The sequence below is a fragment of the Narcine bancroftii genome, chromosome 2 (genome assembly GCF_036971445.1).
Source record: "Narcine bancroftii isolate sNarBan1 chromosome 2, sNarBan1.hap1, whole genome shotgun sequence".
NCBI classification, from domain to species: Eukaryota; Metazoa; Chordata; class Chondrichthyes; order Torpediniformes; family Narcinidae; genus Narcine; species Narcine bancroftii.
In genome coordinates, this window is record NC_091470.1 from 342,551,446 (window position 1) to 342,575,572 (window position 24,127).

The window sequence follows — 24,127 nt, forward strand, 5'->3', positions numbered from 1 at the left end:
AATCTCACAATGAAGTAGGATGTCCTGGAGCATTATCTAACAGCGAAAGTGCATTAAAACTAAGATTATTATTCTTGCAATATTTTTCAGCTGTTGGGCAAAAATACAAAACGAACCAGTATTCAAAAAGTTCTTTATCTAAGCTTTTTATTAGCACGCTAAATAACTTGTAGAGCTTGAGTGCTAGTCCCTTTTAAAGCATGGGGATTCACAGTACGGTACACTAGCATAGGCTTAAGTTTTAAATCCCCTTCTGCATTATAAGGTTAAGTCGATCTTTAAAAGCTTTGTATCCTGGTTGAGATGCTTCATCTTTCACTTAAAAAAAAAAGTTTTTGTTGGCATTTTTTTCCAGAAAAAAGCTAGTTTCAACAACATTAAATATTTGCCCTATCATTATTATTACTTTCAACAATTTTTGAAGAAAATTCTGAAATTTCGCAGCAGTATTTTTATCAACACTACCAGCTCCTCTGTAATTCTGTCATTAGCCCCTTTTCAACTGGCATCCCAGTTAATTGGTGTGCAGTGTCCTGGCATAAGAAGCCATTTGTGCCATTTCCACTGGGCCACCCTTAACTGGGACACAACTCATTCCCAGGGATGGACATGTTCTACCTTTAATTGGAAACTGGTGACTTTTTGCTGTCCCTTTTCCACTTGTTTTATCTGCAGACCAGCATTAGCTAACACTGGGGATATGGGTAGGGATCGAGGTGGTTAATCCCCAGTGTGAAATGCCAGCTTGCTAACAGTTTTCTTTTTCCACTGGTCCCTGTCCTAGTTAATTCCTGGGTCAAGGTGCCAGTGAAAAAAGGAGCTATGTGTAATCTTGTTAGATGTTTGAAGTGGTCAAAACCAACCTAAACTTGCAGCAAAAGTTTCCGTATCTCCTTTAAATTTATTTTCTTTAAGCACAGAAAAGATGTTTAAAGCTTTGGTTTAAATGTTTTTTTTGTACAAGTTGTATTTGCTTTTAGTTACAATCTTCAATCCAAAGATGAAGTAGCTGTTCCATTCCATTCATAATGAACTTCTCTTTGGAGTAATTTCCATGCTTAGACAAACTGATGCACGTACCTTGTTCTTTATATTCATGCTTCTTACTTAAAATTGTGCGTACCATTGACTTATTGTAGCCCAGATAGTGTCCAATTTTTTACATTGCTGACACAGTCTTCCTGTTATTTAATAAATCAAATTTTTCTTCTAAAATAATTGATTTTCTTTTCCTTTCAATATCACTGTCAGATTCTTTTCCACATTTTCTTTTATCCATATTTAATAAGGGGCCCCACACTGTGTCTGTCATTTGCGCATCTTTAGGGCCGTTCACACAATCTACTTGTAACTCAAATTTTCTAGAAATTTCCAGGAAGATCTCGCAGTAATTAAATAACTGCATGTGTAAAACCAGAAATGGTTACAGTTTTCAAAATTGTGGTAACTTAATTTCACGTTGATTGAAGAAGCATATTGCAGGATTTGCCTAAGCTAGGGTCTCTGTTAGGTGCTTGACAGCTGTGGCATGCTCACAAGCCCCCACACCCCAGAGTTCAGTGTTCTCAGTTTCTGGCACTGACATGGGAATAGAATCTTTAGGAGGGTGAAGCTTCAAAGTGTCTGTCCCAGACCATGTATGTGTCCATGTCCTTGAAACCTGTGTTGAACCAACTGACTGGGGTTTCTGTGAACATTTTCAATCCTTCACTGCAACAAATGGTGATCCCCCATCTGTTTCAAAATTACATGCATTATTCCAGTACCCAAGAAAAGCAAGGTGTCACCTGGACCCAGTTCAATTTGCCATTCATCACAACAGGTCAATTGCTGACATTATCTCACTGGCTCTCAACTCTGCACTTGAACCACTGGAGCATACAAGTCAGGCCGATGTTCATTGACCAATGAAACTAAACGATCTGGGATTCTTGTTCATCCCTCTGCAACTGGATTATCAATTTACTCATCAGCAGACCCCAGCTACTGTGGATTGGGAACCTAACCTCCTCCACACTGACCCCAAGGCTGCCTGCTTAATCCCCTGGTCTCTTCCCTGTACACTCATGACTTTGTATCCAAGTTCAGCTCCACTCAATTTATAAATTCACTGACTGACAACAATACTGTTCAGAAGACTTCTCTTAGAACCAGGATATTGAGGAAATTGTAAAGCCACAACCTCTACTTTCTGAGGATTTGGCATGTCAACAAAAATCTAAAACTTATTCAGGCTTGGTAATTCAACTGCCCAACAATGCAGAAGGCTGTGGGTTTAAAACCTGGCTAAGCCCATCATAGAATCAGAATTTATTGTTACAAACATGTCAATAAATTTGTTCATTGGATTGTGATGCTGTCACAAAACATTTATATAAACCATATTATAAAATAAATAAATATAGTGCAAGAAAAAGGCAGTAAGGTAGTGTCTATAGTCCCTTTCACATTTGCATGTGATCCCAGGAATTAACCGCCAATCAGCCTTTAAAATGTCCAGTGTGGAAGTAAAATCAGCTCAATGTCGGCGTCAGATAGTCATTTCACACCGGGGATTGACAGCCTGAGCTCCTAGTACAATCCCTGGTGACTGCAAACACCAGTGTTGCTATCAGGCAAGTGTAGAATGGGCAGTTGCATTCTGGGATAGAAATGACCCAAGTTTTTGCATGAGTGCAGGAACATGAAAGAAGAAAAGATTAAAATGAAGGTATAAACTTGGCCATGGGAAAGTTACAGCAGGAGAGGGGGGAAATAAATAGCAATAGCGGACAATTTTTAAACGGTGGGAAAATAGGTCGTGCTATAAGCGCAGAATTTATAAAGCAATGGTGGACCTGACTTCCTTGCGGCAGAAAAACTGGTCCATGAATGCTCCGTGTATGGATCTAGTATTCCTTTCCCTGCTACCTGGAATTCTGGGTGGGCAGGTCTGCCATCGCTTTTTCCCACAATATTTCTAAATTGTACACAATACTGCTACAAACTTTCCCACACTGTACAAATTGAGCGCTATAGCACTACCAACTTTCCCACCCTGTTTAAAAATTGTCTGCTATTGCTATTTATTGCTAGCATTTTCTGATGGTTCCTTATGAAAGTTTATATAGGTCGGCAACAACAGGGGCTGAAGGGCTCATACTGTGCTGTACATAAAGCTTAATTAGGTTATAATTAGGCATGATTAATTTTGTTCAATACATTGATCAGGATTTGGGGCATGTCCAGCATCGCTCGATGTTTCATGACATCACTAGTAGAAGGTAGAATAATTTTAGCATCTGTGGAAGGAGAAATTATGTCATCTTGGTTCCCAGTTTTGGCAAAGGGTTTTGGAACTGGAGGGTTGGCTGTTTTCCCTCTACCAATTTTTTTTCTCTTAACTTGCTGTAGATTTCTTTCATTTTCCATCAATCTGCCAAAAATGGCACCTGCATTTTCTTTTTAACATTTTGCTTTCTCCTTGTCTGCTATTAATGTTGGTGGGTCTTCAGTCACCTGACTCCTCAACTATTCTTGAAGATGATTGAAAAAATAGATAATTGATATAAATAGGCAGCTTAATATCTTTCATGAACAAATGTAGTACAAAGGAAAATAGCTGGTGTATTGGTGTGTGAATTGTCTGAACTCAGATTTCAAATATGATGATAAATTGGCAACTCTGCCAACTCTGCCTTGCAAGCAATGACTAGAAATCGGATTGTATTTGCATTCATTTTAAGTTTTGTGACTGATTATGGGGATGTTCTATGATCAGTTTAAAATAATTTTGAAGCTAGAGCTTCAGGTTCAGATACTTGGGCTATTGTTATTTGCATATTATTGTTTGTTTTAATTATTTTCGACATGAATTCATTTATGCACAAGAGATTTTCTCTCAAAAGGTTGAATTTGTTAATCGTCATTGATATTTTTGTTTTGCAGAAATAAGCAAGATAGAGGCAGGAGAAGGAAGTGATGAAGAGAAGTTTGTGGATGTGGTTAGTAACAAAAACATGAAGCTGGCTCAAAAAGTGTTAATCCCTGTTAAACAATTTCCAAAGGTAAGGAGTGAGATTCTGTATATTTCCGAAAAAAAAAATTGCTTTGATATTTGTGCCTTTCAACATGGCTTGTTGATTCAGAAAGAAAGTGATGTAAGGGATTGTTTTTGTTTGATACTTTATTGTTTCACGTTGTTGGAATTATTTAAATACTCAAATTTTACTTTAGACATAGAGAATGGTAATAGACCTCCAGCCCACAAGACTGTGCTCCCCAAATACACTTATGCAGCTGATTAACCCACTAAACCCTGTGCACTTTTGGAATACGGGAAGAAACCGGAGCACTCAGAGGAACCCCATGCAGATGTGGGGAGAACATAAAACTCCTTACAGACAGTAGCAGATTCAAATTTAGTTTACTGATGCTCTAATAACATTGCGCTAACTGAGCCACCCATAAACTTTGTTTCTACTTAATATTTGATTGGAAAAATCGTGAACACAAGTGCAATGTGCATGAGCCAAAATTCTTGCTGTAGCCACACAGGTATGCAAGGTACACAATACTAAGAATTAAATTATCACAATATTCCATGAGACAGAAAAATAAATAATACATATTAAAAGATACATAAATATCACACCTGCAGTTGGTGCTTTAAAAAAAGGTGGTATTTCAATAATGCAGACAGATCTTGTGGTGGTCCTGGAGTTATTTATAATTGTAGTTTGGCTCATATGGGGAGGTTGACGAGCCTGTCAGCTGATTGGGGGGTGGGGGGAGGAGGGGGAGGAGGAGATATTGGGAGAGAGACTGTTCCTAAACCGATGGATGCCATACCTTCATTATTCTACCTGAAGGTGGCAGTGAGAAGAAATTGTGACCAGGGAGATGGGGATCCTTTATAATGTTGGCTGCTACCTTGAGACAGTGCTTTGCATAGATATGGTCAATGGACGAGATGACACTTAGATATTATTAATGGACAGGATCCTGTGATGGAGTTCAGTAGACTTGTTACTTTCTGTACCTTCTGTGTTCCTCTGCAATGAGTTTCCAAACCAGACTGCAATATAACCAGTCAATATGCTTTCCACAGTAACCCTGTAGAAGTTAAATGATATTTCACAACATGCCAAATATCCTCTTAGAAAGTAGAGATATTGGTGTGCCTTCAAGGCTGCCTCGATGACCTGTCTCCAGCAGAAGTCTTCTGATATGCAAGCATCCAGGAATTTGAAGTACTAACCACCTTCAGTATTGTTTTGCTGATTAAACAGCGGAGTGGTCCCCTGGCCTCCCCTTCTGAAATATTCCAATAAACTCCATGGTCTTGCTGATGTTGAGAGCAAGAATGTTGTTCTGTCGGCACAGCCAGATTCGTGATCTTTATACACTTTTCTGACTTGGTTACTCCAGCAGTGGTGTTGTCAGTAAATTTATGAATTGCATCAGAGCCTAACTTGGCTAAGGAATCATGACTGTAAAGAGAATAGATTAGGGAATAAAGCATGCAGCTTTGAAGTGGGTCAGTGAGGAGGAGATAATTTTGCCAATTCTTTAGATGTACAGCCCAGTTGCAGGCCATTCTGGCCCACAAATCTTTTCCCCCAAATATATCAATTAGGCAACAATTCCCCCACATTGTTTTTTATATTTGAAGGGTGGGAGGAAATCAGAGCACCTGGAGGAAACTCAGGTACACAGAGGAGAGCACACAGGCAGACCTTACAGATACCGCATGATTCTAACCTGGGTGCTGGCGCTATAATAGCGTCGTGCTCACTGTGCTGCCCAATCTTGGTTTGCCAACGAGGAGATGAGTAATATTGGATTATATGATTTATTATTTAAAACTAAATAAATTTTAAAAACCATGATGCGTAATGAGATCCAGGTAACATTTGGGTCCAATAGCATTTGAAAGAAGTTATGCTTGTTGACAGTGGGAAAAAAACTTCCTTGGTAGCTATGGTGAAAATGCCAGAGCTTCTGAAATTGCGATGCTATTGCTGTTCCGGACAGTAGAGATTGAGGAACAGAGAGACAGTGCTCTTCCAAGGTGTCCCACTGCCTGGTATTAAAAATGATAGCCTCCTAGAGATTTCAACCAGCCTGTTAAAAGTGCTTTTTCTTTAAATATCTTAAAACCATGGAGGGTATGCCCAAAATGACAGTGCCCATGCTTGGCAGTAGACAACAAGGGATTGCAAGCTCTGGGGGAATCAACTGACTGGCACAGGATATTAGTAGCAGAAAAATATTCCCTGAGGAAAAGTCTGGATGATGACATTACAGGAAAGGTGATTATGGCAGAGGGGCTCAGTGGCTGAAGGACCCATGAATGCTCTAGCTACTGAAGACTCCCAGTTGAGGGACTCAAACCAGGCTGTGGGCTGCTGGTGGCTGAAGGGCGCACACCAAGCTGCAGGCTGCTGTTCGTGGGAACCAGATATTGGGACTGGCTTTCAAAATGGTGCCAAGGGCAAGAAGAGCTCTCGAAGGGGCCTCAGGCACCTGATTGTATTGGAGGTTCGGATATGGGAATTTGAGTTTGCCAATTGCATGAACAGGAGGCTGTACAGCTACAGAGCCTGCTGGAGCACTGTGGGCAAATTCACAAACGCTGTTAACTGAAGGGTCTCTTGCCTTTTTGTGCTTAAAATACTCAACAGTTTGGTTTGCTACATTTCATTTGCATTGTGACAATTAAAATATTAATATCACTGCCAATCCAACAAAAATGCAAATTCTAATTTGATTGCTAAACAGTTTTCTCAGATGCACAAGATCTCAGTGTTGTAGTAAATGCTATAATTGTAAAGTGTGAAACTAAATTAATAAGAGTGTGTGCTGTGTTTAAAATGGTGTTGCATTGGGTTTTGTTGAAAATTTTTAACTAATCTGTTATTCTAATCTAGTTTCTGTTTAAAATACAAAAGTCAATTGTAGCTTTTTATGGTGGAGACATTGTGCTTCACCAAACCTAATTCCAAAATAACTGACTTTAAATGTTCTGAAGCTTTTGTCTGCATTTAAAGACCGTTGCCTCAAAATTGAATTGCCATTTTTTTCTTCCCAACTACGTGCAGTTGATAATTTGCATTTGTCGCCAATTATACTAAATATAAAATTTAATCAGGTACTTATGAATACAAAAAAGAAATTAGAGCTTCCAATCCTGTTCCATTAATCAAGATCATGATTGATCTTTTTACCTCATTGGGGTTTTCCTGAACAATTCCATATTCCTTGCTTCCCTTAATAATCAGCCTCTACTGCTCTGTATAGTAGACATTTCCAATGATTTTCCCTTGAGTGAGGGAAATATAACTTCATCTCAGTCCTAAAAAACCTAATCCTGGTTCTAGACTCATCCAGCTGGCCAAGCCTAATAAGAATGCTCAGTTTGAATGTGATTCTATCTCATTCTTCTAAACTTGGGTACAACTAGCCTACTTAATACCTCCTCGTGCAATAAACAAGACACATGTAAACCAGTCAAATGAATCTTCACTGTACTCCAAGGAAACTCCAACCTTAATTTCTCTCCAGCTGCATTTCTCAAAGGCCCTTTACAATTGTAGTAAGAGTTCCTTATTCCTGTATTCAAATTGAAAGATAATATGCAATTTGCCTTCCAAATTGCTTGTTTTCACTTGCACATAAATGTTCAATGCTTTAAAGCACACCTTGGTCCCTTTAAACATCAACACTCTCTGGTCTTTGTATTGAAGAAGATGTACTACACTTCTCTTTTTGTGCATCAAAAAGATTGACCTTGTAGGTTTTCCCTCTGTCATGTTAACTCTCACAAGATCAGCTTGTCCATATTTCCATAAAGTCTTGTATGAATCCTGTTCCTTGCTAGTGATCTTGCTTAGTTTAGTATCATCTCAAAATGAGAGATATGACATTTTGGTTCTGCTGCCAAATCATTTGTATGGATAATGAAAATGTGCAGCATGTACACTGATCTCTAGTATAAGCCATCAGTCGCACTATGTATTGTAGATTTCTCTCCATGAACTAATTCTCAATCCATCCAAACATATTCTCATCAATTCCTTGAACACTAGGTAACATTTGTTGACTGGTAACATTTGTATTACTTTTTCTATTTTCTACCTTTTTTACAAAAACTGCACATGCTCTTTGTCCATTCTACTTGTCATATCCTCAAAAAAAAATTAAACAGTTAAGCACCACTCTCCTCTCATAAATCCATGATGAATTTGCTGATGGCTTCAAGCAATTTCCCTACTAAAGCTACAATAATAGCTATTTCCTCTTATGAGCATCTGGTCACCCTTGTGACCCTGGGCACTTTCTTTCCAGGTCAGGGTTGCAGAATGTACTTTAAAAAAAAAAAATTGAAAATAAAAATTTAGCCCCTTTCACACTTGCAAGTGATCCCAGGAATTAACTGCCAATCGCCCTTTAAAGTGCTTAGTGTGAAAGCAAAATCAGATCAGCACTGGCGTCAGGTGACGTCATCTCACTCAGGGGGTTGACAGCCTCTAGTACAATCCCTGGTGTCTACAGACAGGCAAATATGAAATAGGCAATTGCACTGTGGAATTGAAATGACCCAAGTATTTGCGTGAATGCAGGAATGTGAAAGTGAAAAGATGAAATGAAGGTATAAACTTAGCCATGGGAAAGTCACAAGTGGGGGGGGGGGGAGAGAGAGAAGATTGAATAGCAATAGCAGACAATTTTTAAACAGGTTGGGGAAAGTTGGTAGCACTATAGCTTACAGGTCTGCCATCATCTTTCCCCCACAGTATCTCTATTTTGTGCACTTTCGTATTACCAACTTTCACAAGCTGTTGAAGTTGTATACGGTAGTGCTACCAACTTTCCTGCGCTGTTTAAAAATTGTTTGCTATTGCTATTTATTGCGAGCACTTTTCTATGGTCCCTTGTAAAGGTTTATTTAGGTCAGCACCACAACAACAGGCTTAAAGGCTCATTGTGGGCTGTTCATAAAGCTTAATTATGTTATAATTTGGCATGATTAATTTTGTTTGAATACAAGATAATACATTGATCTGGATTGAGAGCAGGTCCACCGTTGCTCGATGTGTTATGATGTCACCGGTAGAGCAGTCCTAACCCTGGGGATGGCTCCTTGCAAGTGGAAACACATACAATGTCCCAGTTAAGATGGGTCAAATGTAAAAAAATGCAAAATTCCCATTCCTATCCCAGGTCACTGAACAGCCAATTTAGTGGGACACAAGTGTGAAAGAGTCTTACGTTGACCTAAAAATTCATGATGATATTGTTCCCTGAACAGCATGCAGTATTTTTGGGACCCTTTTTCAATGCATCAATTTATACCCTCTCTCTGTTTCCTCATTGATGTAGAGATATACTTATGAACCTCCATTCTCTTTGCTTCAACATCCTGACAACTTTTCTTTTCTAATCCTTGTTGTCTCAAGGTTTGGTTATTACCAAATCTGATTTTGTATTCGGGATGTAGATTTGTGCTTGGATCCAGGGATGCTTGTGATAGCACATTCCTTGAAGAAGGTTTTAGTCGTAATCCTACATCTCAACCCTTGAGGATAACTAAAATACCTGCATCCTTCAACTCCTGATCACACCAATTAGTTATGAATAAAGCTGCATATCACTGTTCATAAGTGAAGCAAAATTGGAAGGAATAGTCATTTATACAGGCAGTAGCAAGAAATCAATTGAAATAAATAGTAAATTAATAAAAACATGTTAGTTGAAACTTGGTATAGGAGAGTATGGAGTTGTCCACTTTAAACCTCACAATGATATGTTTACTAAATCTTTGAGAACCTAGAAATAGTTCAGGGCTAGATGGATTTGTACTCTAATTCACCAAAGACCAGTAGCTGGATACTGAAAAGCACCTGCAAATTTGCTTTGGATGTGAGGTAGAGCATGTTCTGTCTCATCATTTTGATTGGCATAGTTGTGCCCAAATGAGAGGTATTAACCCTTTGTCTTCAACGTTGACATCAGGTCCTTTGTGGACATGTAAGCCATCTGCTTATTGCCACCCACCCACCCTCCATGCTCAAGAGCATTTGGAAGAGATGGTAAAAGGAGAAAAGGCCTAGAATGTATTCTTGTCAGTGTCCATCATCAAGATTGGCTCCTTTTCATCATTGCTGGCCAAGATCTAAAGCTTATTGCTCCAAGTAAAAGTACAATGCTGCAGAAACTCAGCAGGTTATTCTTTGTATCGCAAAGGTAAGGATAGGTAACTAATGTTTCTGGCTTGAGTCTTTGAGGTTTGGAAAAATGTTGGTCATAGCTACCAAATTGAGTGTGCAGTAAGTTTTGAGTGAACTAATGTGAGCAATAAATTGTCTTAACTTCATTCTTGTCAGTTGATATGTGGATGATGCACCTATCCATTTGTGCTATAAAACTGCTACAGAAGATTCAAATTGTCAACTTCATAGCAGTTTATCTTTCCTAGTCTTGTGTGGTACTACATTTGTGCTTAATGGGGAAAAACTCTCAACAGATCAAGAGCTAAGAACTGATTCTTCACGAGGCATAGAGCAGGACTGCATGATTCCTTAATTTGTAACCTCAGCTCACGATATCCCTCACTCCATTGCTTTAAATCAGGAGATCCACTCTGGTTCAGTGAAGACAATAGAAGTAAATGCAGTAATGTAACCATGCTGGTTTAAAAACAATCAACTGAAGCTGTGACACTGGACCACGTGCAATTTAAAAACATCAAAAATAACACGCAATAAATGGAACAAAGCAATCTTATGATCAGTGCTCCCTCTTAGCAGTGTGCATGCTCAAATGGCCAGTGTGCGCACACACTATCAGTTTAGTGTGCATGTGCACAGCTTAGAGGGGACACTGCTTGTGACTAATAGATCATTTCAAACCTCTGAGACTTGTCATATCTAGTTGTATAGTGTAATGAGCAATTAGGCCAGCCAATGGAAGGAGGAGACTCTAAGAGCATTCTTGTCCTTGACTGAGGATTGCACTTTATTGCGAAAAGTTTGCATTCGTGGCAAGGAGAAATTAATGGATGATTCATCTTTTACTTCCTTCTGAGTTTCCCATCATTACAGAAAGCATTTTTTTAGCCAATTTAGTACATTATGTGATAACAAGAAATGACTGAGTGCATGGGGTTTGGAACCAGATAGTGTTCCAGTTGTAGTATTGAAGATGTTCACTCCAGAACTCAAATATTAACAAAGCTGTTCTAGAACAGCTATGCTATTAGTATCTACCTAACAATGTTGAGAAGTATGCTGATATCTGCCCAATCAGACTTGGTCATGAAAGTGATTAGAACATAGAACCCAGAACATAGCATAGGAACAGGATCTTCTACCTATGTTGTCTATGCCAAACGTGATGCAAAATTAAACTAAATCTCTGCTGCTTGCACATGACACATATCCTCTTTTCCCTGCATATTTGTGTGTCTCTTAAATGCTATAGTATCTCTTCTGCCAATATCCCCGGTAACCTTAGACATGTGTCATACAATATAGATCTAGACTCATCCATTCCAACCCATTTGGCATTCTGGCTAATGCCATTTGCCTGAATTTGGTCGATTAGTCTCCAAGTCCATTTTGTCCATGAATCAGTCCAAATGTTGTGAATGTTGTTGTATCTACTTCAACAGTTTCCTCTGGCAGCTCATTCCAGATATGGACCACCCTCTGAATGGAAAAAAAAAATGCATTGAAGGTCCCTCTTAAATCCTTCCTCTCTAGTTTTAGAATTGTCTAACCTGGGAAAAAGACAATGAGCTTTCACTTTATCCATAGTCCTCACGATTTTGTAAACCTCAAAGGTCTCTGCCCCCTTTGTTTAGGGAAAAGATTTCACAGCCTATCTTTGAAAATCAAGCTCCAAAGTGCATCACTTCACGCTTACCAGGATTGAACTCCATCTGCAACTTATCCAACCAACTATGCATCCTGTGTATTTCCTCTTGGAACCTACAATCTTCTACACTGTCCACAACACCTCCAACCTTACTGACCCACCCTTCATTTCTTCATCCAGGCCATTTATAAAAATCACAAAAAGTAGTGGTGTCAGAACAGATTCCTCCAGGGCATCACTAGTCATTGACGTCCAGATAGAATACATTCCATCTATTACTATGCTTTTTGAAGGCAAGTCAGTAATGAATCCACACAACCAAGGTTCCTGGGATCCCATGCCTGTGACTTTCTGAACAAGGCTACCATGGCAGAACCTTGTCAAACACCTTGCTGAAATCCACATCCACCACTTCCACCTATCTTCATCAATTTATTTCTTCACCTCCACAAAAAGCTCAATGGGGCTCATGAGGCACATTCTATACCTCACAAAGCCATAGTAACTATCCCAGGGAAGACTCTGCATCTTATAAAAGTCATATCCATAAGAATTATATCCACTAGTTTGCCCAACACTGATGTAAGACTCACTTTGTCTCTAATTCCCAAGTTTCACCCTCTTATACAAGGAGACTACATTTGCCATTCTCCAATCTTCCAGAATCTTTTCTGTGGCCAAGGAGGGTGCAAAGATAGTTGCCAACAACCCAACAATCTCCTCTCATTTTCTTCAGTAACCTGGGCTATATCACTTCTGGTCCAGAGATTTAGCTGTCTGAATATTTTTAAAAACATCCAGCACTTAGACCTTCTCAAGCTTGACGTACTCTAGTAGAGTCTGACATTCTCCAAGTTCCATCTCCTGAGCACTGAAGCAAAATAAAAAAATTAGGAGCTCCTTTTCCTCCTCTGTTTCTACATGTTTCGCCTATAATCCCAAAGCAACCTTACCTGCATTCTGGTCATCTTTATACATGTGTAGAATGCTTATGGACTTTCTTTAATTCAACTTGCCAAGGCTGCCTTGGATTCTTATGAAGAGTGTGGCTGGGGTGAGATGAGTGTTTTATCAAGGCAGTGGGATAATGTTCTTCAGTTATTTGGAGACATCCTTAACTTGGCACCTGAAAGGCATGTCATCCTGGAGCCGAGTTTGCAACTGCAGAACCTCCAATCTGATGTTCCAGCAATCAAACCTCAGATCACCGGAGCTTTCCAAGTCTCCACTGTCACCTGCTCTCAACAGATACTGCTGTTGTTACCCACTGAAAGTTCATTCTCTTCCACACTCTACAATGTATTGTACTTGTGAGGGAAATGGTCACAGGGGAATTCCTCATTTCCTGTCTACTCCATTTATCTTTTCCTAGTCTCCCATCTAGCTGCTGTATGCATCTGAGATGAAGGGTTTCTATTTGAAATATTGACAGTGTAGCAACTGTATTGCAGTGCGAAATGAAGAACGACAAAATGATCAGATGTAGTTGAGTCAAAGTCCAAGTATAGGAAAAAGTCCATGCCCCACTGTTGGAATGTTTGTGTTGTAGTAGTGTGTGTGCTAGTCCAGCGAGACAAACTGATGCAGCAGGCTGTGATCTCAATAGGCAGAACTAGTTGACTTCGAGTTTCGCACTGCAGCCATTTAGGCCCACTCGAGCCTGCAGCTTACATCCTGGAACTCGCATCACGCTGATGTAAGCGCGTATGCATATTCCAGTCTATACCAGAAGAGAAGGACCCGTGAAACAATCTTGTCCTCGGTTGCTCCACTGACCGCACGTAACAAGTGGAACCATTTCACCACTACAAATACGTGTGCTGCCACACAACCTCCCCCCCCACCAAAAGAACCGGCACAGCTGGTCTTATTGTGCGTCGTGGCTGAGGTCTCCTGCTTCGGTGGCCGATCTCTGTGTTGGTGGTGGGACCACCACTGGCTGTGATAAGTCCAAGAGAGCTAGTTTGAGGTGAAAAGTTCTCTAGCCTTGCCATCAGTGCCGACTTAAGGTGGAGGTTAAAGCGCTCAACTAATCCATTGGACTGGGGATGGTAGGCTGCTCTGCAGCCTTTTAGGCCCTCTGGAGCTCACCGCTTTTGTTCAGGAACTTGCATCCCACTGACTTAAGCTCATATGCGTAATTGTGGTTTGTATGGGACGAGAAGGACCCGTGACACTATCTTTTCTGCAGTTACTGCACTGACCATGCATAACAAGTGGAGCCGGTTCACCACTACAAATACGTGTGCCGTCACAGTGCAGCTTTTCTGAGCTCAAATGTCATTCTCAACAATTCGAAGAGGTAGAATGATGTTATGGGTTTACTGGATTTTGATTGTACCCACACATGTCAGTTTTGGAAAATATCCTGGCCCCATGAAGATTAGCTGTAAAGTCCTGTATATGGGGAACAGGGTAGCGGTCTACAGCGGAGGATCATTGAGACACTTGTGATCCTTGCAAGGTCTCCAGCCTCCTGTGGTTTTGGGCATCACATCTAGCAGGGAAGCCCACAGGCTAAAAGGCCTGTGTATAATTCCAAGATCCTCCAATTATGTAGAACTCTTGTTTTGCAAGCCGCAACTTGCCGGGCAGCAGGCGTCTGGCTCAGGCATGTAGAGGAGGTCGTTGGGTGATGATGTGATGTGCGATGTCATGTTTGGGTGTGGTAGTGGAGAAATGGGAAGTGATAATGTCCATAAATTCTGCAAGAAGTTTGGCATATTTGTTGTTCGAGCACTCCATGGCATCTAGATAGTTTGGCTTTTCCAAGATGCAAAGTCTGGAACGTTGTGTTCACCAACCAGTGCCTTTTAAAGTCCACCATCAGTGACTGGGCTTTGAGGAAGTCGGCACTCAGCAACGGCCAGGACACAGCAAGAATGTGAACTTGGTATTGCCAAATTTATGGGTATTGTCCGTGAGCCGTACGTACGAATCAAACTGTTATTTACTGCAGTGAGCGCCGCACCTGAGCTCCTGGTACGGGTGTCAAAGCCCAAAGGAAGAAGACCATTAACCTCTGTACCCCTGTCGACTAGAAATTTGCACTGGGAGAGTTCATCCCAGATGTAGAGTTGGCTGTTATGGTGGCCAGCCACCGTAGCCATTGTCACGGAGACATGCTTGTCCAGAGGAACTTGCACCCTCATCGCCAGTATTCATGGAGCCTGAGCCTTTCGGTGTGATACAGCACTAATTTCTTTGTTTCTCACGCCTTGCTCTTTTGCGCACCACAGAATGTTTGCATTGGTGGCCACTGTTTGAGGGTTATCAAAGTCCTCATCAGCCAACATGAGGCAGATGTCTTCTGGTGTATGCTCTTTAAAAACAACTGCTTGAAGAGCAAGCAAGGCCTATGGCTGTCTGCCAGTGCAAACGTGTCCTTGGTTAATTCTGAAGGAATGTGGTCCCCAGGCCATTGGTATGGAGGAGCAGTGCAGCTCACTCGCTTCGTGAGAGATTAAATCCAGAAGAGGGCTTTTAGGGCTTTGTACTTGTCGAGAGCTGGTGGGTCCCAAAGGAAATCCAATACTTGTCTGGCCATGTTCTGGTTGAGGGCGCTTAGCACATGATAGAACTTGTGAATATGGAACTGCGTCTCAGCCTGGCTGAACCAAATTTCAGGTTGAGTCGCCCAAAAGACAGACACTTTGAGCAAAACTGCTGCATTGTTCATGTTGGTTCAAAATCTGTGTGGGCCCATCAGAGTCACCAATATAGCAACTGTGTTGCAGTGCTAAATGAAGAATGAGAAAATGATCAGACATAGTCGAGTCAAAGATCTGTAAAAGTCATTTACTCAAACAGTCACAGGCAGCTTTTTAAAACCCCATGCATTCGAAATGATATTATCGCAACTGATCTGGTTTGATTAAACCTCCGGTGAGCCACTACAACAGTTTTCTCTTCCAGTGATGTTGCTCAACCTGCTATGTTTCTCCTTGCAGTTTGTTTGTGGCAAAATATTCTCTTGTGATCTTATTTTTGTTTAATATTGATTCCTTTTACTGCAGACTATTTATTGAACCAGAATGAATGAAAAAACTGGAAATTGTACTTGTATTTATAGTGTTATTGGCACTTTAATGACAGAACTGAGCAATGCATTGAAGGTTGCAGCTGGAAGAACACATTGTTTTGAAGGGCTGGGGAAGGTTAAAAAGAAGGGAAAATAAAGATACAAATTTGGATATTGTCATTCTACTTTGAACTTGCAGTGTTCTGCAGGCAGAATAGCTTGCTTGCAGGACTCAGCAAAAAAACATGAAAACGTGTTCGAGGCCCAATGGTACAAGAACTATAAACTTGTATAAACTGGACGATGAGTCAGCATCTGGAGGGAGATTGAAAACTTGGCTGAATGGTATACCAACAAACTCAATGTCACCAAAACCAATGACTGGTTGTGGACTTGAAGGGAAAACCAGAGGTGTCAATCCAATGATTATTGATGGAGAGGGTGAGCAAATTTATGTTCTTTGCTGTCACTACCTCAAGACTCTTGGACCCACCACACTAATGGCATTGTGAAGTAATAGCATGTCAGTATCTCTACTTCCTTAGGAGTTTGTGGAGGTTTGGTATGACATTGGAAACCCTGGAAAATTGCTGCAGATTTGTGATGGAAAGTGTGCTGACTGGCACCAATACCCTGGAGCGGCAAAAGGTGGTGGACACAGCCCAGGACACCACAGGCAAAACCCTTCCCATCATCGAGGGAATGCTGCCATAAGAGCACCTGGCACATTCTTTGTTCTTGGTACGACCGATAGAAAGAGGTTTCGGTACGACATGACTCACACCACAAGGTTCAGAAACCGCTACTACCCCTCCACCATCAGATTTCTCAACAACCAACTCAGACTCATTTAAGGACTCTTACTTTTGCACTTTATTGATTATTGTTTTTTCCCTCTATTGCGGTTGGTTTATTTACATTTATTTGTTTACATGTATACATCTCTTAAGTACAGTTTTTTTGCACGAACAATAAATGGTAATCCTGCCTTGCCTTCAGGAAAAAGAATATCATGTGATGTCATTTATGTATTCTAACCATAAATCTGATCTTTGAATTTTGAAATACAAAGACACAAATTCCAAACATGAGATGTCTCAGCAAAACAACAAAAAAATGAATGAATGGAATTGAACTTCAGACCAAATAAGTTGGTTTTTGTTGTCAAAGCCAAGACATCAGTTCTTGGAAAATGCTGCCGGACTTCATTTGAAGTGAAATAATCTGTAACCTCTCATTGTTTTGTCACTGATCTTCCTCCATTATAATTCCTTCACTCTGGCATTTTAATGATACTCAAAATATTAACCTTCACTATCAAAGCAATTGACAATGGATCTTAATTGCCCAAAAATCTCAAGTGGTGATTGATGTGTGTACGTCAGGCAAAAAAAATTTCCACGTGTCATGCTCCACCCCAATTTTCAACAATCACCAGCATAGAGTTGAGTGAAACAACTGAAGTGGGCCCTGCATCCCACTACATCCCTGCCTACCTTATTGCCTGTCTGTAAATTCCATTTTCTGCTTTAAGACCATATCTTTCTATATCTTGCCAATTTTAAGTGCCTGCCTAAATGCCTTAGAAAAAATGGTCAAGACTGGGCCCATTTCAGATAACATTTTTTCGGTCATTTTTTAAAAAAAAAACAGCCCATTAGCAACAGCAAATCACTTGTAACAGTGTTTATACAACAAATGTGATGAGGCTTTTTAAGCATTAAAGTAAAGTTTAATTCTCACCAAAATAATGTTTGCCACCACCGATCACCAACGCTACCCCATTGAGGCCCCGCTCATGCCAGGGTCCTGCTCCAGCCTCAGAGCTTGAGGTCCCCGAGGTCGCCGCCAGGGGCCCGAGGTCGCCGCCAGGGGCCCGAGGTCGCCGCCAGGGGCCCGAGGTCGCCGCCAGGGGCCCGAGGTCGCCGCCAGGGGCCCGAGGTCGCCGCCAGGGGCCCGAGGTCGCCGCCAGGGGCCCGAGGTCGCCGCCAGGGGCCCGAGGTCGCCGCCAGGGGCCCGAGGTCGCCGCCAGGGGCCCGAGGTCGCCGCCAGGGGCCCGAGGTCGCCGCCAGGGGCCCGAGGTCGCCGCCAGGGGCCCGAGGTCGCCGCCAGGGGCCCGAGGTCGCCGCCAGGGGCCCGAGGTCGCCGCCAGGGGCCCGAGGTCGCCGCCAGGGGCCCGAGGTCGCCGCCAGGGGCCCGAGGTCGCCGCCAGGGGCCCGAGGTCGCCGCCAGGGGCCCGAGGTCGCCGCCAGGGGCCCGAGGTCGCCGCCAGGGGCCCGAGGTCGCCGCCAGGGGCCCGAGGTCGCCGCCAGGGGCCCGAGGTCGCCGCCAGGGGCCCGAGGTCGCCGCCAGGGGCCCGAGGTCGCCGCCAGGGGCCCGAGGTCGCCGCCAGGGGCCCGAGGTCGCCGCCAGGGGCCCGAGGTCGCCGCCAGGGGCCAATTGATGAAGAAAATTATATTGAACCATTTGATATCTATAACATTTACTGTATTCATAACACTTTCATAACATAATTTTGACCAAATCTCCTCCTGAATTTGTATATTTAAATCTTTCTCCCATCGTATTTTTGATTTAGATAAATCTTTTTCTTTCAGTCTCTTGTAATTTTTGATGCATATAAGTAATAAATTTCTTAACAAATGTATCTTTTTTTTATATGTTAAAATTGACTTTGATTAGGAAATCTCAAATCTGCTCCCAGTCTCTTTTTTCAAATACATTTTTAATTAATTGATAAATACAATATACATAATAATAACATTTTTGTATATTATTTTTTACTTGATCAAAAGTTGAGAAAAAAGATTGTAAGAAACAATCTTTTATTCTCTGTATACCTTTATTATACCAATTATTAAATAAAAAACTTATTCAAATTCAAAGGACGAAGTTGATTTTGATTTAACAACATTTTTTGGTAATTGATAATTTTTAATTCCACTCAATATGAATTCTATTCCATATATTTCAACACGGAAAAACTTTTAGTTCCTATAAACGACTTACTATTCCATTTATATAGAATCAAGGTGTATTGAAATCAGGAAACATTGGATTTAATTATTTTTCTCATACCTTTTCCACCACAAACAAGAATTCCTATCTGCAATACATTGATATAGTCACCAGATTTGTGACAGGTTAGTTATGTCCCAAGTAGAACATATAACTTGATCAATGCCAATTAAATCTACTTCTGAAATCTTCCCCGAGTTGTACAATGTAGCAACTTGCCAAGATATTGCTGCTGCAATGCTATCATGCAACACTGAAAATTCATAGCATCTGCAGAAAGATAAACTGATTAAACGTTTCTGGTTGCAGACCCTTCATCAGAACTAAAAGGCAGACTGAAGGAGCTGAAAGCTCCAGAGGGGTGGAGGGGGGAAGTCTTGGTTAGGATAAAATTTAGATGACTGTGGGGATAAGCAGTTTAAAATTGGCTGGAGTTCTATGACCAATGGTGTTCCATGGTGATTGGTCGTGGAATCCCTATTGTTTGTGATATTTATAAATAACTTTGAAACACTAGATGGGTAGGTTAGTAAATTTGCAAATGATACAAAAATTGGAGTTGTGGACGATATAGAGGGCTTACCAAAGGATGCAGCAAGATATAGAGTAATTATAGAAATGGCAGATGGAGTTTAATCTGGAACTGATGCACTTTGGTGGGTCAAATGAAAGTTTATTACTACATCCCATAATCTGCCATGAAGAAGGACAAGGTGAAATGACATCATTATAAGATCTAAACCTCCAATCCATATACTATCATGAATTTTGTCACCAGGGCATTAAAAAATATCATAGATTTTATACACAATACTATCAAATGGCACTTCAACCACAATGAAAACAGCAGTGTAAGACATTTGTGGCACTCACATTGAGATCAAATTTTAAAAAGGTAAACCCCTTTCAAGAGTCTGCTTCACATTTGATCATTTGTGCATATGATCATTAGCCAAGATAGGTTTGAAGGTGCCCATTAGATTAAATTTGTAGTTATGCTCCACAGAAACAACCTTTTAACCTTGCTTGTCCCAGCCAATCAAGAAGACTATCCAAGTGAATCACATTTGTCTGTGGTCGTTCCATATCCCTCCAAACCTCTCCTCTCCATGTACTTGTCCAAATGTTTTTTAACCATGATAATTGTACTTGGTTCTACTACCCCTTTGGCGACTTATTGCATGTGTAAAAGCTTGTCCCTAAAGTTCTGTATAAATCTTGCCCCTCTCACCATAAACCTGTTCCCTTCAGTCAGTAGCCCCTTTTCCACTGGCACCCTGTCACAGGAATTAACTGGGGATTTACTGTGACAGGGACCAGTGGAAAAGGAACATTGTCTGAACGCTGGCGTCAAATGACGTCATTTCACACTGGGGATTAACCACCTCTACCCCTACTCCTATCACTGCCATTTGCTGACATGGGCGTGCTGATAAAACCAGTGGAAAGAGGACAGCAGAAAGTCACCATTTCCATTTGAAGGTAGAACACTCTGATCCTCAGGGATGAGTGTCTTCAGTGGAAAAGCAATTTGTGTCCTACTCACTTAAGTAATCCCTAACTAATCTCAGAGCACCTGTGGCATAGGGATTACTTAAGGTGGTATGTGAGTGGAAAGAAAATGGTCTAGCTTAATCACATTTTTTCTTTGGAGTGATGACAGGAACTGCACATATACTTCAATTGCAGCCTAACCAATGTTTTGCAGATTTGTAGAATGACATCTCAACTTTTGCTGTCAATGTTCAGATGTTAAAAGTAAATGTGCTATATGCCTTCTTTACCACCTTTTCTACCAATTTCAGAGAACTATACACTTGTATCATGAGGTGTCTCTGCTCCACAGTGCTCTCCAGGGCCTTGCCATTGACTGTGCATCTCCTGGCTTGATTTAACTTCACAAATCACATCACTTTACAGTTGTCTGAGTAAAATCCATCAGCTATTCTCTTGCCCATTTCCACAATTGATCAACATCTTGCAATCTTAAACTGCTTTCTCCACTGATCACTTTTTGTGCCCTCTGCAAAATGACATGTCAATCTTCTTGGTAGCCTATTTATGTCTCTTGAATTTGTTTTTTTTTAAATTCTCCATACATCCATTGCTTACTATCCCAAAGCAGCCCTTGATTTTCCAAATGCAGGTTAATCTCTGTGATGAAGGACAGAAGTACAGTATGCACTCTCCAATTGGCAATCAAGAAGAGAATGGGATGAATGAAGGGGGAATGACAGTTGCAGGAATATGCTAATTGTAAAAAATATTGCTGTATAATCACAAACAAGTATTCTGCACATGAACCTTTAAATTGTTGAGTTATATTGCCCCTTTGTCCTTTAAAATAACTGGGTTTTACACTGCAGATCTAGATTTTAAGGTTAATTAGTTTTAAATGCATCAGAAATGATTATACCCACCATCATAAGAAGTGCTAAATCTTCAAAGGATTCTGCTGAGACTCAGCATCCAGCTTTACTTCCCTTGTATATCTCTTTGGCTTGGCTTCGCGGACAAAGATTTATGGAGGGGTAATGTCCACGTCAGCTGCAGGCTCGTTTGTGGCTGACAAGTCCGATGCGGGACAGGCAGATATGGTTGCAGCGGATGCAAGGGAAAATTGGTTGGTTGGGGTTGGGTGTTGGGTTTTTCCTCCTTTGTCTTTTGACAGTGAGGTGGGCTCTTTGGTCTTCTTCAAAGGAGGTTGCTGCCCGCCGAACTGTAAGGCGCCAAGATACACGGTTTGAGGTGATATCAGCCCACTGGCGGTGGTCAATGTGGCAGGCACCAAGAGATTTCTTTAAGCCTCTTCTTTGGTCACCTCTGTCTCGGTGGCTAGTGGAGAGCTTGCCATATAACACGATCTTGGGAAGGCGATGGTCCTCCATTCGAGAGACGTGACCTACCCAGCGCAGTTTGATCTTCAGCAGCGTGGATTCGATGCTGTCACCCTCTGCCATCTCGAGTACTTCGATGTTGGAGATGAAGTCGCTCCAATGAATGTTGAGGATGGAGCGGAGACAACGCTGGTGGAAGCGTTCTAGGAGCCGTAGGTGATGCCGGTAGAGGACCCATGATTTGGAGTCGAACAGGAGTGTGGGTATGACAACGGCTCTGTATACGCTAATCTTTGTGAGATTTTTCAGTTGGTTGTTTTTCCAGACTCTTTTGTGTAGTCTTCCAAAGGCGCTATTTGCCTTGGCGAGTCTGTTGTCTATCTTGTTGTCGATCCTTGCATCCGATGAAATGTTGCAGTCGAGATAGGTAAACTGGTTGACCGCTTTGAGTTTTGTGTGCCCGATGGAGATGTGGGGGGGCTGGTAGTCATGGTGGGTAGCTGGCTGATGGAGGACCTCAGTTTTCTTCAGGCTGACTTCCATAACTATACAGAATAAACACAAAAATTACCCTTTTATAATTACTTTACATAAAACTTGAATTTTCACTTTTAAAAATTTCCCCAAATTTTTCACTGGTTGCTTAAAATTCTGGCAGGACTGGACAGAACGGATGCAGATGGGATGTTTCCAATGATGGGAAAATCCAGAACCCGGGGCCATGGTTTGAGGATAATAGGCAAACCATTTAGGACCGAGATGAGGAGGAATTTCTTTACCCAGTGGGTGGTGAATCTGTGGAATTCATTGCCACAGAGGGCAGTGGAGGCAGGTTCATTAAATATATTTAAGAGGGAATTAGATCTATTTCTTCAGTATAAGGGTATTAAAGGTTACGGAGAGAAGACGGGGACGGGGTACTGAACTTTAGGATCAGCCATGATCTCGTTGAATGGCGGAGCAGGCTCGAAGGGTCGAATGACCTACTCCTGCTCCTATCTTCTATGTTTCTATGACACATTAATGGAATCATTTTTTTTTATTTTAAATTTAGACATGCAACACAGTTACAGGCCATTTCATCCCACGAGCCAGTGCCACCTAACTACATCCAATTAACCTACAACCCCACTACATTTTGAATAGTGAGAGGTAACCAGAGCATCTGGAGGAAACCCACACAGACACAGGGAGAATGTATAAACTCCTTACCAACAGCACGGGATTCGAACCCAGTCTCCATCACTGGTGCTGTGACAGCTTTGTGCTAACCACTTAGCTAAACGCGTTGCCCCTGTGTTCATACACCTTGTCTTCGCCGATAGTGTTGGTATTTTAGGCTCATCCCATTTGCCTACATTTAGTTCATAACCTTCTAAATCCTTCCTATCCAATAATCCGAGCAAATATCTCTTGAACAGAGTAATTGTTCCTGCTTCTACAGTTTCCAATGGCAGCTCAGTCAAAAAGAGACCATTTTCTGAATGAAAATGTTGCCTCTCATGTCACTCTTAAATCTTTTCCCCTCTCAATTTAAAGAGGCAGCACGGCCCAAAAGCCAGCGCCAGCCAAATACACCCCTAAACTTGAGGAGGAACTAGCAGCTGTTATGTCGCAGACCATCAACAAGAGAAATTGACCAAGATTGTTATTTTTTAAAAATATATTTATTAATAATATAACATCTTACTTAAATCTATCCCAACTATGCGTGAATATACGTGTGTGTGTCTATGGAATACCCAAACCATTACAGCTTAGGCAAAATTCTGGAAAGTCTTTCCCAAAGTTTAGTCTTAGAAATTCTGTGTTGAAACTCAGACTTTTAAACTGATCCTCAGAAGTAATTATGAAGGAGGTAAGAGACTGAGTGATCAGATGCAGAAAACTCATGAATTCTTGTCAATTTACTTCCAGAGAAATGTACTTTCATACAAATTATTGTCATAACTCCCTTTTTCCTTGCGCAGGAGAAACAAAACATGCAACTTCTGCAATGCTGCTAAAACTCAGACACAGGTCAGTTGAAATGACCATTACAATGGTCACGATCCCATGCAGGAATTCTGCTTCCTTTATCCAGATATGGCTCAATCAAAATGACCATTAGAATGGTCACAGTGGTGGAAAAATACCTCTGACAAGGAGAATCACGAAAATATCCATTTCCATATAGTCATTCCACTTCTGTGTTTATCAGATGGCCGGCTGATCAATACTGAATTCTCTTTCTTTAAGTGTCACAATCACATGATTCACAATCACATGATTCACAATTCTGAACAAACAAACATTGTTCTTGGTCTTAGTTGAGAGCATCAACCTTGTTTATAGTAAATGTTGTGAAAACTGAGAATGGTTGCACCCTGCACCAACCCCCAAAGTGACACTC

General features: G+C 41.3%; 2 protein-coding genes across 10 annotated transcripts in view; one reads left to right on the forward strand and one right to left on the reverse strand.

Annotated features, from left to right (window-relative positions):
• The window catches only part of LOC138755736 (KH domain-containing, RNA-binding, signal transduction-associated protein 3-like), a 225,726-nt gene that overhangs the window by 43,114 nt on the left and 158,485 nt on the right, over positions 1 to 24,127 (forward strand). For all 7 annotated transcript variants that reach the window (XR_011352516.1, XM_069922237.1, XM_069922239.1 and 4 more), the window contains one exon: positions 3,928 to 4,046. Coding sequence is in view for 6 of the 7 variants with exons in the window: in XM_069922237.1 (XP_069778338.1) it covers positions 3,928 to 4,046 (119 nt within the window). In the remaining variant the exon portion in view is untranslated. The remainder of the gene's footprint in view (positions 1 to 3,927; positions 4,047 to 24,127) is intronic.
• LOC138755737 (uncharacterized) overlaps positions 11,000 to 24,127 on the reverse strand; it is a 54,939-nt gene continuing 41,811 nt past the window's right edge. For 2 of the 3 annotated variants that reach the window (XM_069922245.1, XM_069922243.1), the window contains exons 3-4: positions 21,319 to 22,280; positions 11,000 to 15,598 (exon numbers count right to left, since the gene is read on the reverse strand). In XM_069922245.1, the coding sequence (XP_069778346.1) occupies positions 21,442 to 22,280 (839 nt within the window). In that variant the 3' untranslated portion in view covers positions 11,000 to 15,598; positions 21,319 to 21,441. Of the gene's footprint in view, positions 15,599 to 18,901; positions 22,281 to 24,127 lie in introns of those variants that run through there. The other variant, XM_069922244.1, reaches the window with a different exon arrangement.